The sequence below is a fragment of the Melopsittacus undulatus genome, chromosome 4 (assembly GCF_012275295.1).
Source record: "Melopsittacus undulatus isolate bMelUnd1 chromosome 4, bMelUnd1.mat.Z, whole genome shotgun sequence".
Taxonomy (NCBI): Eukaryota; Metazoa; Chordata; class Aves; order Psittaciformes; family Psittaculidae; genus Melopsittacus; species Melopsittacus undulatus.
Genome location: NC_047530.1, coordinates 67,425,516 through 67,438,257, shown reverse-complemented (window position 1 = coordinate 67,438,257; position 12,742 = coordinate 67,425,516). Strand labels below are relative to the sequence as shown.

The 12,742-nt window shown below is 58.4% G+C and overlaps 1 protein-coding gene across 1 annotated transcript; it reads left to right on the top strand.

The window, feature by feature from the left end:
* The first annotated feature begins 316 nt into the window (after positions 1–316).
* CHST3 (carbohydrate sulfotransferase 3) lies at positions 317–9,241 on the top strand. Its single transcript, XM_034062073.1, has 3 exons — positions 317–418; positions 6,720–6,954; positions 7,106–9,241. The coding sequence occupies exons 2-3, from the start codon at positions 6,818–6,820 to the stop codon at positions 8,334–8,336; spliced, it is 1,368 nt and encodes a 455-aa protein (XP_033917964.1). The 5' UTR covers positions 317–418; positions 6,720–6,817; the 3' UTR covers positions 8,337–9,241.
* Positions 9,242–12,742: the final 3,501 nt, after the last annotated feature.

The following is a 12,742-nucleotide window of genomic DNA, read 5'->3' as shown; positions in this document are numbered from 1 at the left end:
CGGTGCCCGTGAAGGAGCTCGCCTAGCCCTGGTGGGACGCTTTCGCGGGGTGTCTGTGCGCTCCCGGTCCCCCATTTTCCCCCTCAGCGCCCAAGCGACCCCTTTCAGCCCGGGACGATCCCGGGGCCGGCAGCTCCCTGTTTCCAGTCCCGGCGTGTAACGGAGGTGGCGGGCAGGCAGCGGGGGGCTGGCCCGGGGACCCTGCCCAGCTCCGCCCCGGGACCCGCGTCCAGGCGCCGGGACCGCTCCCCCCTCCGCCGCCCCGGGAGGGAGGAAGGAAGGAAGGAAGGAGGGAGGGAAGAGGGGAGGGAGGGAGGGAGGATGACAGCGCCGTGAAGAAAAGCAGGGGACCCGCTGCCCTCCCTCTTCACGCACGGCAGGACCAGGCGAGCTCTTCCCGCGGAGCGGCCGCCGCCGGGTAGGTGCAACGGGGCCGGGAGCCGATGGCGTTGGAGCCGGAACGGGAGCGGGAGCGCAGCTGGGGACGGGGAGCGATGGGCAGCGGGAGCCCCGGGAGGAGGATGGCGGCAGGGGTCGGGCCTTTCTCTCCCGGCGAGGAGGGAGTTGCGGGAAGTTGGGCGTGCGAGGAGGAGCCACCGCCGAGGGTCCCCCCGGGGCAGGGGAGCGGGGCCGGGCCCGGGGCGGTGGGGCGCAGGGAGGCCGGGGGCTCCGCGGCCGCATCCTCCCGCAGGGGTGGCCCCGGGCTCCGCCGGCTCCTTTGTGCTCCCTCCGGCCTCGGCCGCTCCTTTGTCTCGGTGCGGGGCCCCCGCCTCCTGCGCCCGCAGCGGGGCAGCGCTGGAGATGCCTCCCCGCCGGCGGGGCGGCCGGATCCCAGCGCCTCGCCTTGTTAAAGTCCTCTCGGGACATGACCGCCCGAGCAGCTCCCCCCGTTGCTTTCTTTCGGGAAAAAAAAAGATGAAAAAATAATAAACGAAATAAGGGCGAGCGCTGGAGCTGCAGCGCGGAGGTTCCGTCGGGATCGGAGCCCGTCTGGGTCGAGAAAAGGAGACTTTCTCAGAGCTATCCCGGAGTTGCATCATCCGGCCTGTCAGCTTCTCCGAGGAGCGCTGGAAAGTTGTCCTCACCCTTTCCCTTCCTGCCCGAGGGCTGCTGAGGCACCCTGGCCTCGGCCGGCTCCGGTCACCAGGACCCAGCAGCTTTTCTGCAAGAGCTGGGGCACCGGTACCCTGATGGCCCCAGGTGTCCAACGGGACTTGGCTGGTGTGGGGTTACCTTGCGGGGGAAAGGGCTGCCAGGGCAGAGTCCCTGCTTAGTGCCTGTGGGGATTTTGGCAGTCACTCCCAGCCACATTTGGGGGAGCTGCCCGCACCCCGCTGCCTTTGAACTGCAGGACCTGAGCCTGGCTTCTATCCCCGGGGGAAAGTGTCTCTTTTTCCAGCCAAGGATTTACAACACCCTGCCAGGACAGGGATATAACTCCTCAACTTTCCCACATCTGCCATGTTGCTTCAGTATTGGACTTGTCTTCACGCTTCCGGTGTCCCTGTGCTGCCAGGATCCAGGCGTGGTCTGCATTTTCCCAAGGGTGGCAGGGGTTCAGCATTCCCCCAGTGAACACCTCTCACCACAAGTCCCTCCTGTAAATCCCTGAGGGTTGCAGATGCCTGCCTTGGGGTCAAAGGGAGCAGAGCAGGACACAGAGCAAGCAGTGTCCCTGGTTTTGAGGTGGGTTTGACAGAGGAGCTTCCAGGGTAGCATGGAGCAGTGGGGAGAAGGAGTGTGAGGCAGTGGGAGGGTCTGTGGGCTCTGCACCCCAGAGGAAGGGTCACTGAAGCAGGGACAGGTACCTGAGGTTCCCAGCGCGGCTGGGGGGTGATGGCATGTGCAGTGGTCATCATTGTGCCACAAGCGCAGAGCAGTCCTCTTGCCCATCTTGGTGGTTCGCTCTCTGGACCCCCTTGCTGCTCGGCAGGATGGTTGGCATGTTCCCTCATGCAGCTTTGCTGCAGGGGGGCTGCAAAGCCCACCCCACCAGTGCCCGTGGTTTCCAGCAAGGCTGTGGGTATTTCAGCTGGTCCCACTGACTCCTGGTCCACATCAGCTCCCAGAAGGCTGGTCCCTGCCCGGAGTGCAGCATGGCACACCTGTAGATGTGCATGTTTTACCCCCATCTCCAGCACTGGTGTGTCTGGAAGCCCCATTGCATTCATCAGAGGCTCAGGCGGCAGCAGCAGCTCTCCTCAGTGCTGGGTCAGGAGGAAACACCTCTCTTTGGACACTACCCAAGGTGAGGGAGAGCAAAGACTGCTCTGTGCTGGCCACAGCACCTGGGCTGGGCCTGTCACCAGCATTACTGTGCCTAACACCAGCCTTGAAATCCATTTGGGGCAGCGCTTTTGGGGACACAAGGAGCAAGGACAGCTCATCTGGGTCATCCCAGAGCTTAGCATGCCTCTTCAGGGAGATAATAAATAAACAGTGGACGAAAGACAACCTTGTGCACCTGTAGTTTGAGAGCACATGCAGTGAAAAACCAGCTAAGTAGTGGTCGTTTGTACCTGTACCCACTGCTGCCACTCCTGAGCATAACCTCCTGCCTGTGCCCTCACCTGCATGCTTCAGCCCCTGGGGGTGGCTTTACCCTTCATGCCCAGTACAGAGGAGAGCTGAGGACCAATCCAAGGCAGGTGGAAGGACGGAGGGGTAGAACCGGGAAGGGAATGGGAAAGAGAAACACATGTGGCCCCTGCATTAACTTGAGGGAGCGACCATGGGGAGAACAAACCCCTGGCTGTGTCCCCAGAGGCCTTGGTCAAGGCAGGGGACAGCATCTTTGCCCTTCCTGTCGTCTCTGGGACACGTGGCTCCTGCTCATGTTGGGGTTCCCCTGTGCCACGGCAGGACAGGCTGGGTCTGCCGCAGGCACTGGAGCTCTGTCTCTGCCCAAGCCTGAAGTACTTGGCATTTTCAACTTACTCCTCTGATGGACAGTTTCCTGACTTCAAGTTGATGAGGCTTGAGGCTATTCTAGCTCTTTATAAACATCATAAGAAGTGACTTCTTTTTTCCTCACTTTTTTTAGCTTGAATACACATACTTTTAAGCAAGAGCTACCTGCCCAGGCAGCCACCCTAGCTGTGCCAGGGGGCAAACTGAAGTGGTGAGGCGCTTGTGCCATGCCTTGGAGAAGAGCCGGGGCAGGATGAAAATTGCTGGGAGATGAAAGCAAAGTGAGAAGAGTCAGAGGTGCCTTTCCCAAGGCCAACCTCAGGAGGAAGTCGGGAGTGGAAATAGCTGATAGAGTAAAAGCAGAAGGGTTTTTTTTCCCCTCAGGTTGCAGACAAAGAGCAGCAGGGAGATCAGATGAGCCCCTTCACCTTATCTCTTTGTTATTCCACCTGTGTTTAGAGCCCCACACTGCTGCTGTAAGTCTGAGGAACCAAAGCATTGCAGAGGGAATTACTCAGGGCAGCAGTGCTGGGTGCAGCGAGCTCAGCCAAAGATCCCTGTGGACTCCCCTCTCCCGGGAGCCAGGCAGGATGCACAACAGCAGATGTGGGGGCTGGATGGACAGAAGGATCTCAGGCAAAGAGGGAGCTTGTAAGTGTTTCACTTCCATTCCTTGTCCGGAGCTCAGTTGTTGCCTGTTGAATCACTGGAGGAAAATGTGACTTCATCCAGTCACACCTCCAGCTGGCTTCCCCCCACCAGCCCACAGGCGTCTTTCCTTTCCTGGATCCCACCCGGTAGGTGTTGGGGCAGCTGCAGGAGGGAGATGAGAGAAGAGCCCCAAGGCTTCATGAAACACCTTCCCTTTCCCAAAACTGAGCTGAAAACCCCGGCTGCACTCTCCCACGCAGGCAGTCCTGTGAAGCACTGCAGGACAACAAGAGCTTCCCTTCACTCCTTCCTCTCATGACAGAGCCTTGCCATCCTTGTCCTGGGGCTACACTGCTCTTCTCACTAGTGGTAGCGTCCATCCAATGCACCAACTTGCTGCAGCAGACTTGAATAGTATGGCATCTCCATTACTGAGTCTTTCCTTCTTGCTGTGGCAGGTTAACTTGCGAGTAGTGGCAGATATCTGCCCAAGCTTTGTTCCCAAGCTTTGCATTGGAACAAAACCCCCACAGCAGAAAAAGTCCCTTTGCTGTCTTTGACTCAGCTGGGAAATCCACAAGGCCTTTTATCATCTTGACAGTGGGAACTGTAGCCATCTCTGTTGAAATGAGAAACATTTCCAGCCTGAGGGATAGGAAAAGACAGGGAGCAGCACCGGGGGAGTTCTTCTGCCTTCTGGTGCACCTCAGTTTAGTGCTCGTGGAAATCATTCTGCCTTGTTTAGAGATGTGCAGAGTAAGGAGAGCGCAGCACAGCCGCTGCCTGCAGTCACCAGAGGTGATGTGTGTCCGCTTACCTGCCTGTCTGCTTTCCGTGCATTCCCCGGAGCAGAGGCTGGCAGTGCACCCCAGGCTGGCCAGCCCCATCCCCGCTGCTCTCCTCGCACCTCCCGGCCCGGCGGAGCCCCGGCGGGCGCCTGGAGGGGAGCGCACGGGGCACACAGAGCCCCTCTGTTCCCACTCACAAAGGGACGCTTGTGGCCTGTTCACTGCCCCGGCCAGGCTGCGCGTCGCGGGCCCCAATGAGGAAGAGCTTCAGGATACCAAGCAGCTCCAGCCAGCCTCGCTAGGTCACCCCATGTGTCCCCCCAGCCCCGTGGCTGAGCCCCACAAGGGCCCCCACGCCTGTCGCCGCCACCCTGCAGGTCCCAGGCAGGACATTTGCAGCCGGCTGTTTATTTAATGAATTATGTCTGCCCCAGGCCTGGAATCAGGGTTTTGCCAGCACTGCTGGAAGCGGCTCCCTGTGTCAGCCCCCTGAATAATTCCAGGTCTGTGGCTCATTTGTGGTCGGTTGGCTGGGGGCATTAAAGGGGGAAAACCCCAGGCTGGCTTTGCCCGGGGATTTTGTTTGAGCAAGTGGTTGACACCATCCCCCTCTGCATGCGTGTTCTGGGCAGCAAAGGGATGGTCCCCAGCACCGTGGAGGGATGCAGGCTGCTGCCACAGCTCCCCAGGATGCCACGAACACAAAGTCCTTTGCAGTGAAGGCAGCAGCTCTGCCAGGCGCTGAGAGATGTGGCCACACACCAAGGACTTGGTGTGTTTTATTTCTTCTCTTGGTTGCTCAAACGCTCCGACAAGTCCTGTCATCACAGGGGCACTGAGCAGGACTGGGGAGGGCAGGCTCGGGGGGCAGCGTGTCAAAAGGCACCTGCCCAGCCGGCGGCCTGTCCCCATGGAGCTGTGTGCTGACAAACTAAACTAACAGGGTTGTTAAACACACACGTACCTGTGCGGGGGGACCTCAGTGCCGCTCGCTGCAGGGAAAGGAGGGAGCTGAGGGAACGTTCAGGGAGGGCTGGGAGCTGTTGGCTGCCCAGGGCCTCTGTGTCCCACCAGAAGGCCTGGTCTGCTGGGTGTATGGGTGTGAGTGTCTCTTTTTAGCCTCTTTTGCTGGAAAAGAGATGGCTCAAAGCCGGCCCCTGGGAGCCGAGAGGTTTGCTCAAGCTGGGAAGCTCCTGGTCCTCCCACAAGAAAGGGTTCGGGACACGGTGAGCTGGGATGCTGCCCTTGCTGTGGGGCGCATCCCTCTCCTCCTGCCCATCCTCCCTCCTCCCAGCGGGAGGGGCATACAGTGAGCAACACTAAAAACCGCAGATTTTGGCTAAGGACGGTGCTGGGCGTGACGCAATGCCTGGCAGGGCTTCCCTGATCCACACCCTGCAAAGGGCTGTGGACACTGTGGCTCAGCCAGGGTATCTCCCCCCCGGCAAACCCCAGGGGCCTCCCATAGGATGGGGTTCTGTCAGGCTCCCTCCCCTTCACCCCTGAAAGCAGGGGCAGGATGGGCTGCCAGGGTTGTGCTGGCAGGAGCCAAACCAAAGCTAAATAGACTTTCCCTGAGTCACCGAAAGTCTGGCCAAGAAAGTGGGACGAGCAAACAGCATCACCCACGTGGCCGGATGGATGCTGGGTGTGCGAACCAGCAGCCAGTTAGCAGGCACTGGCAAGCCTTGCATGTGTGGATCTGCATATGCAGCGTGTGCTGGAGACCGGCCCTGGGGCTGTGAATGGCCCCCAGAATCTCCACCACGTCTGGCCCACTTGGGACGCTGGTTTAGTGCATCTCAGTGAGGGTCCTGCCATCACACTTACCTTTTGGAAAAGGCTGACTGTCGGCAGCAGAAGCAGCGTTTCTGTCCCACCGCTGTTCCTGGAAACCCTCTGGGTTTCATTTTCATGGCTGAGCAGCCACCAATGCTGTGGTGTGGGAAGGCAGAAGCCATGCGGCCCCATGCTGGGGGAGCCTGCCACCCTCCCCAGAAGTAGCTCTTTCCAAAGGCTGGGAGCCACGATGCCCCGTGGATCAGGATGAGGAGCTGCTGCTCCGCCAGCAGCAGCCTTTTGGCCAGCAGGGAGCAGGCAGCTGTTGGGGGTGGGGATTGGGTTTCAGGGCTGGCAGGGGCAGCTGGTGGAGCCGTGGGAAGGGGTCCCATCAGGCAGATGTATTTTGGGAAGGAGAAGGAGCAGCCAATGAGGCTTTGGGCAGCTGCTCCTCATGGATGGGATAGAGCAGCAGGGAGGAACTCCCCAGTTTTTACTGCTCTTGTCAATACATTGTTGGTTGTCCTTTATGGGAAGGGTCAGCTTCTGACCCCTGCCTGCTCCCCTGCTGACCCTCCTTCTCCCCCGCAGGCAGGGCCGGCCCGCACAGGGCCAGCGGGGCAGAGGATGCCAGGCGGCTAGCCCAGGATACCTCCCTGGCAGGCGGGAGGGACCTGCGTGTCCTCCCCATGGAGCTCCGACGCACTCTGCCCCAGGATTTCCGGGAGCTGCTGCACTGCTTGAAGATGAGAAGCAAGTACGCGGTCCTGCTGGTCTTCGTGGTTGGCCTCATCATCATTGAGAAGGAGAACAACTTCATCTCCAGGTAGGGAGCGGGTACCTCAGCATCCCCATGCTTTCAGCCCTTTCTCTCCCTGACATCCCAAGCTCCTGTGCTGTGGGAGCTCCCTGAAGCCCTCCGCCAGGGCATGGGGGTGTTCCCTCTGTCCTCCAGGCTGTGCTGGCTCTCCCCGCAGGGTGTCAGACAAGCTGAAGCAGTCGCCGCAGGCACTGGCAGAGGCCAACGGGACGGAGGCCAGCCCAGCACCAGCTGAGAACGGCTCTCTGGCCTCCCTGCGAGAGCTGGATGCTGCCTTCTCCCAGCTGAAGTCCCGCCTGCACAACGTCACCCTGCAGCTGTCCGGAGACGGGGACCCCACGCCACGGCGGCACGTCCTGCTCATGGCCACCACCCGCACCGGATCCTCCTTTGTGGGGGAGTTCTTCAACCAGCAAGGCAGCATCTTCTACCTCTTCGAGCCCCTCTGGCACATAGAGAGGACAGTGACCTTCGAGCCGGGGGGAGCCAACGCGGTGGGCTCAGCCTTGGTCTACCGGGATGTCCTCAAGCAGCTCCTCCTCTGTGACCTCTACATCTTGGAGAGCTTCATCTCACCGGCACCCGAGGGCCACCTGACACCCTTCATGTTCCGGCGGGGCTCGAGCCGCTCGCTCTGCGAGGAGCCAGTCTGCACACCCAGCGCCAAGAAGGTTTTTGAGAAGTACCACTGCAAGAACCGCCGCTGCGGCCCCCTCAACATCACCCTGGCCACCGAGGCGTGCCGGCGCAAGCAGCACATAGCCCTCAAGACGGTGCGCATCCGGCAGCTGGAGTTCCTGCAGCCGCTGGTGGAGGACCCCCGGCTGGATGTGCGCATCATCCAGCTGGTGCGGGACCCCCGGGCCGTCCTGGCCTCCCGCATGGTGGCCTTCTCCGGCAAATACGAGACCTGGAAGAAGTGGGCATCCGAAGGGGAGGCTCCCCTCCGCGAGGAGGAGGTGCAGCGGCTGCGGGGCAACTGCGAGAGCATCCGCCTGTCAGCGGAGCTGGGGCTGCGGCGGCCGGGCTGGCTGCGGGGCCGCTACATGCTGGTTCGCTATGAGGATGTGGCGCGGGCGCCCTTGCAGAAGGCAGAGGAGATGTACCGCTTCGCTGGGCTGCCCCTCACCCCACAGGTGGAGGAGTGGATCGGCAAAAACACGCAGGCTCCCCGTGACGGCAGCGGTGTCTACTCCACCCGCAAGAACTCCTCTGAGCAGTTCGAGAAGTGGCGCTTCAGCATCCCCTTCAAGCTGGCGCAGGTTGTGCAGGATGCCTGCGCCCCGGCCATGCGCCTCTTTGGCTACAAGCTGGCCAGCAGCCCTGCCGCACTGGCTAACCGCTCCTTCAGCTTGCTGGAGGAGGCACAGCCCTCCTGGGTCACATAACAGCAGGAGGGGATGGCAGCGGGGGGGAACAAGGGGCTGTGGCCGTGCTCCTGGCCGGCCTGGAGGAGACGCGGGGTTCCCTGCTCCTGGAGCTGCTGCCGGATGGAGATGGGCAGCCCCAGGAGCCGAAGCATCCTGGCAGAGCTGACGCCAGGGTCCTGCAGAGCCTGAATGACACAGTTCCTCCAGGAATGGGGAAATTACAAGGGTGGCACCAGGGCCCCCTCCCGGCTCAGGGGCTGAACCGAGGAAGAGGAGGGTGAGGGGGAGCAGAGGGTAACAGGACCAAGCACTCTCCCATTGCCACCACCCCAGCTAGGGCAAGGCAAGGATGAGACCCCTGTGGTGCCAGCAAGGACCCAGACCCCAGTGGCCTTACTGGTTTAGTGCCTTCATACACCAGCACAGACTGGGAACTGCCCCAGAGGCATGCTGGGGCAGGAGTCGCACATGGAGCCCTGGCTGGCACTTGGGCTGCAGTGAACTGCGATGGCTTTGTGGTTTGGTACTCTTCAAAGTTGGTTTGAGGGGTTTGGGGTTTGCTTTTTATCAGTTTTTCCCTGTGTATTTGCATACCAGGGTCACCAGGTGAATTTATTTATTTATTATGTGAAGAAGGGGGGGCAGGTCAAGGAGCTAAGCCCAAAAACCAGAGCAGCACAACATACCTCACAGAAATGGAGAGACACCCACAGCTGAGGTGGTGGAGGTCAGATTTTGGCCGGAGTCCACTATGTCCTGCTGCATGATCCCATGAGAGCCGCCAGGGACCAGTGGGCTAGAACCCCCGTATTCCCAGTGGAGCATGGCCGTCCAGTGTGGGAGCAACTGTGAACCCCGGCACCTGCTGGAAGACGGTTGGACTTTAATTAAAAACAAAAATACAACAGCACGGAGTCCAAAGCATCTCCTGTCTCCTTGGTGTCTGTGTGTGACCTGGGAAGAGCCCCAGGAATACCTGTCAGCAGCACCCGTGTGTGTGTACTGATATAAAGGTGTGAGGAGTTTCAGGGTGTTTGCCACCTGCAGATGTTCACCCAGCAATAGCCTGGCACTGAGCTGCCTCCTCCTATTCCCATTCAATGAATGAAAATGACTATTTTTAGCCCAATTTGCAGCACATCCTTTTATTCCCCCTGTATTTTGGGTTCCAGCAGCTACCGGTGGGAGAAGCCACGCATTTCAGTGGAGGGCAACAGTTGTCTCCATGAGCTGGGGGAGCCCTGAGGGGTCACCAGTAGCCTCCAGGCATGGCCAGCAGCCTCCCAGACAGAGCTGATAGCCAAAGGCAAAACTAAATCAGTGGGGGCAGCGGCTGGCCGCAGCTGTGCTGTGTGTGCTGGCCAGGAGGCATGCACTGCAGTGATGAGCAGTGCCGGGGCAGAGCTCACACAAGCTGCGTTTTTGACCCAAGAGTGAGAACAGAGGCAGTATTGAGGAGTGTGGGCCCAGGGAGCAGTCCACAATGAGCCTGCTGCAGAGGTTTGCAAGTGCAGCCGCCTCGCACACCGGGGATCATCTGGCTTCAAGGTGTGAGCCCAGGGTGCCTGACACGGTTTGGCTGTGGAGAGCATGCAGAAGTGGGGTTTCTTTTGCACTGAGCAGCATGAGCGATGCCCTCACCTCTTGCAGGCAATGGAGAGCCATCACTCCCTCCTCATCTCACACGCAGCTCTCGGCATCACAAGCAGCCCTGGGTTAGAAGAGTGAATTGGGTTTTGTTTGGAGGCTTCCTGCTGGGGAAAGTCAGATGGATACTCCACAGCTGCATGCAGGAAAAAGGCCGCAGAGCTTGGCCAGCATGAGGGGGAACATGCTGGACCCAGAGCAATGATTACAGGCAAACGCCTCTCCTGTGTTTCTGTAGAAGTACCCATTGGGTTGGCTTTTGCAGAGCAAATAAAGTTTTAACTGCTGCTTTGCAAACAGCACGAGGGGTAAGTAGCTGCTCTGCTGCTGGAGCAGGAAAGGGATGTCAGAAGGGTGCCCAGCGTCCCCTTCCCACCTGACTGTGCATGGAGGAGCCTTGGGGCTTGGTCAAAGCAAGAAAAAACAAAGGAACATACAAAGAAAGAGGTGAGGGAAGAGGGAACTGAGCTGAGCTGAGCTGAGGCCAGAGGGGATAGTGACAACTGCCCATTCTCACCTGCACTGCCTGCACTGCCCCAGCCCTGGCTCCAGCTTGTCATTCCTAGCCAAGCATGAGCATTTCTTCCTGGATGCCCTCCAGCTTCCCATCAAAAACATCACAGAGCAGAAAGGAAACAAGCCCCAAACCTATGCAGATTTCCACCAGGGCTAATTGCTCCCATTGAACCCACACAGCCGTGACCCCCATGCCATGCCAGACACACTGGGAAGCCATGAGGAACATGCAGGTCCTTTAGACACTAAAGCAGATGAATTGTGATGCTGACTGGGGGACGTCTGTCCCCCCTACTCACCCTGCTTTGGCCACTTCCAAAGGTTGCACTGCTCCTTCCCTATAGGAGGAAAGACATGGATGGCAAAAAAAGCCATCCTCTTTTCAAGGGATCCAAGCTTTCAGAAATAAAACCACTCCAAGAAGGACAAGGCTTGCCTTAACACAAGCAAACAAATAAAAAGAACCCCAACCTCCCACCCCTTACTTCCCTAACACAGGGCTCTTCTATAACCTGCCCTGAATGGGTGAGTGCCTGCAGCTGTGCTGCCTCTGGGCTCACCCACTCAGTCACAGCTGTAGTGGGGGGGTGGGAAATTTGGGCTTGTGATGTTCACTGTCACCAGAGAGACATGTGCTGCAAATAGCCCAGAGCAGTGAGGGGACACATGCCCTGTGGGACGGAGCTGAAGCCTGCTTCTCCTTAGGGTTATTGCAGGTAACACAAGATGGTGTAGCCACACTGAAAGCTTTAATTATGTATGTGCTGCTCACCTCTAAATAGGATCTTTCTGGTTAGTACTTCCCTCCACTGGTCTAACCCAGACTTGACTTTGGACAGCAGGTACACCCTGCTGTTTCTTTGCCTCCTTCTTGGACACACTCAGGGCTCACTGGGGCTGTACTGGCATGGATGGCCTTGCTGTGGAGAGGCAGTTCTTGCTTGACTCAGAAGGTGCTGCTGCCCACCAAGTAAGAGAGGACATTGAAGCAAGCAGGTCTGAAATACCACCTTAGATGTTGTGCAGTTTAATGCATGGCACAGGCAGCAAACTGCTACCAGCAGCTGGTACAGTGGATTTCTACTGGGCCATGAAGCCAAGGCACCAGGCAGGCCCACTGAAATGCATAAAGCAGCCTTTTCACAAGGTGGGACAAGGTTTGTTCCAAACATCAGATGTTGAGGCTGCTCTCCTGGCCATCCTGACCCCTGTCCCATTCTCCTGTCCCACTTGCTGTAGCTCCATTTAATGGGATCGGACAAGCTAATCCCCTGTGTCCCCTCACAGCTCTATCAGATGGGATTTCTGCACCAGAGCTGGAGGGAAACCCATCATCCAAGCAACTGTGTGCCCTCACCCAGCCCTGCTGGGACAGATCTGCCCTTGCCCTTCACTCCGTTGTGGGGCTCAGTATGGTTCCTCCATGAAGAATGGCTATGGCTTCACTGCCTGGGTTGGCAGTGGGACCCATGGGTCAGTGAGGAACCGGGGGCCACAGCACACATGGACATTTCAGCATTTAAATACAGCCTTGTTTTCTGTTGCATTTTTTTAAGAGACTGCATGCCTGACCAGACCGCATTTCTTGGTCTGCATCCCATATTTATCCTGTAATTACACCTTTGGACAAAGGCTGCCTGTCTGTGAGACTGATTTTTTTTAAGGACACAGTTTTATTATATGCTGTGCTTTCACTGTAATGAAATACTGGGGGGAGGGAGGGGAGGAAAGAGAAAGCTCCCCACAATTTGGGAGTGAAGCTGTTCCTTCTCAAAATCTGCCCCAAGACCAAAGCTGCTTGCCCAAGCCCTCTCCTCTTCTCAAGGAAAACCCAGCTGCTGACTTCCTTTCTACTCCACCTCTACCACCCCACAAGGATTAATGCCACAAAACTCCCCTTCATGTTGTTCCTTAAGAGAAAGGTGCCACCTCCTCTGCCACAGGAGCAGAGCCTTGCCAGAAAGGTCTTTGCAATCCTTATAGCCAGGCGGCTTAGCTGGGTAAAGCTGATTAAGCTCCTTGTTGCACCTGTCTGTATCACTGCACAAGGGACAAATTCCCACAAAGCGGTACTTCTGCACTCGGCTCCAGTGGGGTAGTGAAGATTTGCACTGCATGCGGACCAAAGGTGGCTGCTGGGGCTGTCTGAGCAGTGGTTTCTCCCAAGGGGAAGGAGAGTAGTGGTTCTGTCCTTGCTCAGCCTTGCCACACTTTGGTTCTCTGAAACCTGCATGGGAGTGAGCCTCTTAAGAGCCCTTCTC

Coding starts and splice junctions, on each gene's coding strand:
- CHST3 (XM_034062073.1), top strand. CDS start 6,818: ATGGAGCTCCGACGCACTCTGCCCCAGGATTTCCGGGAGCTGCTGCAC. Junction 6,955..7,105: donor GAGAACAACTTCATCTCCAG/GTAGGGAGCGGG, acceptor CTCTCCCCGCAG/GGTGTCAGACAAGCTGAAGC.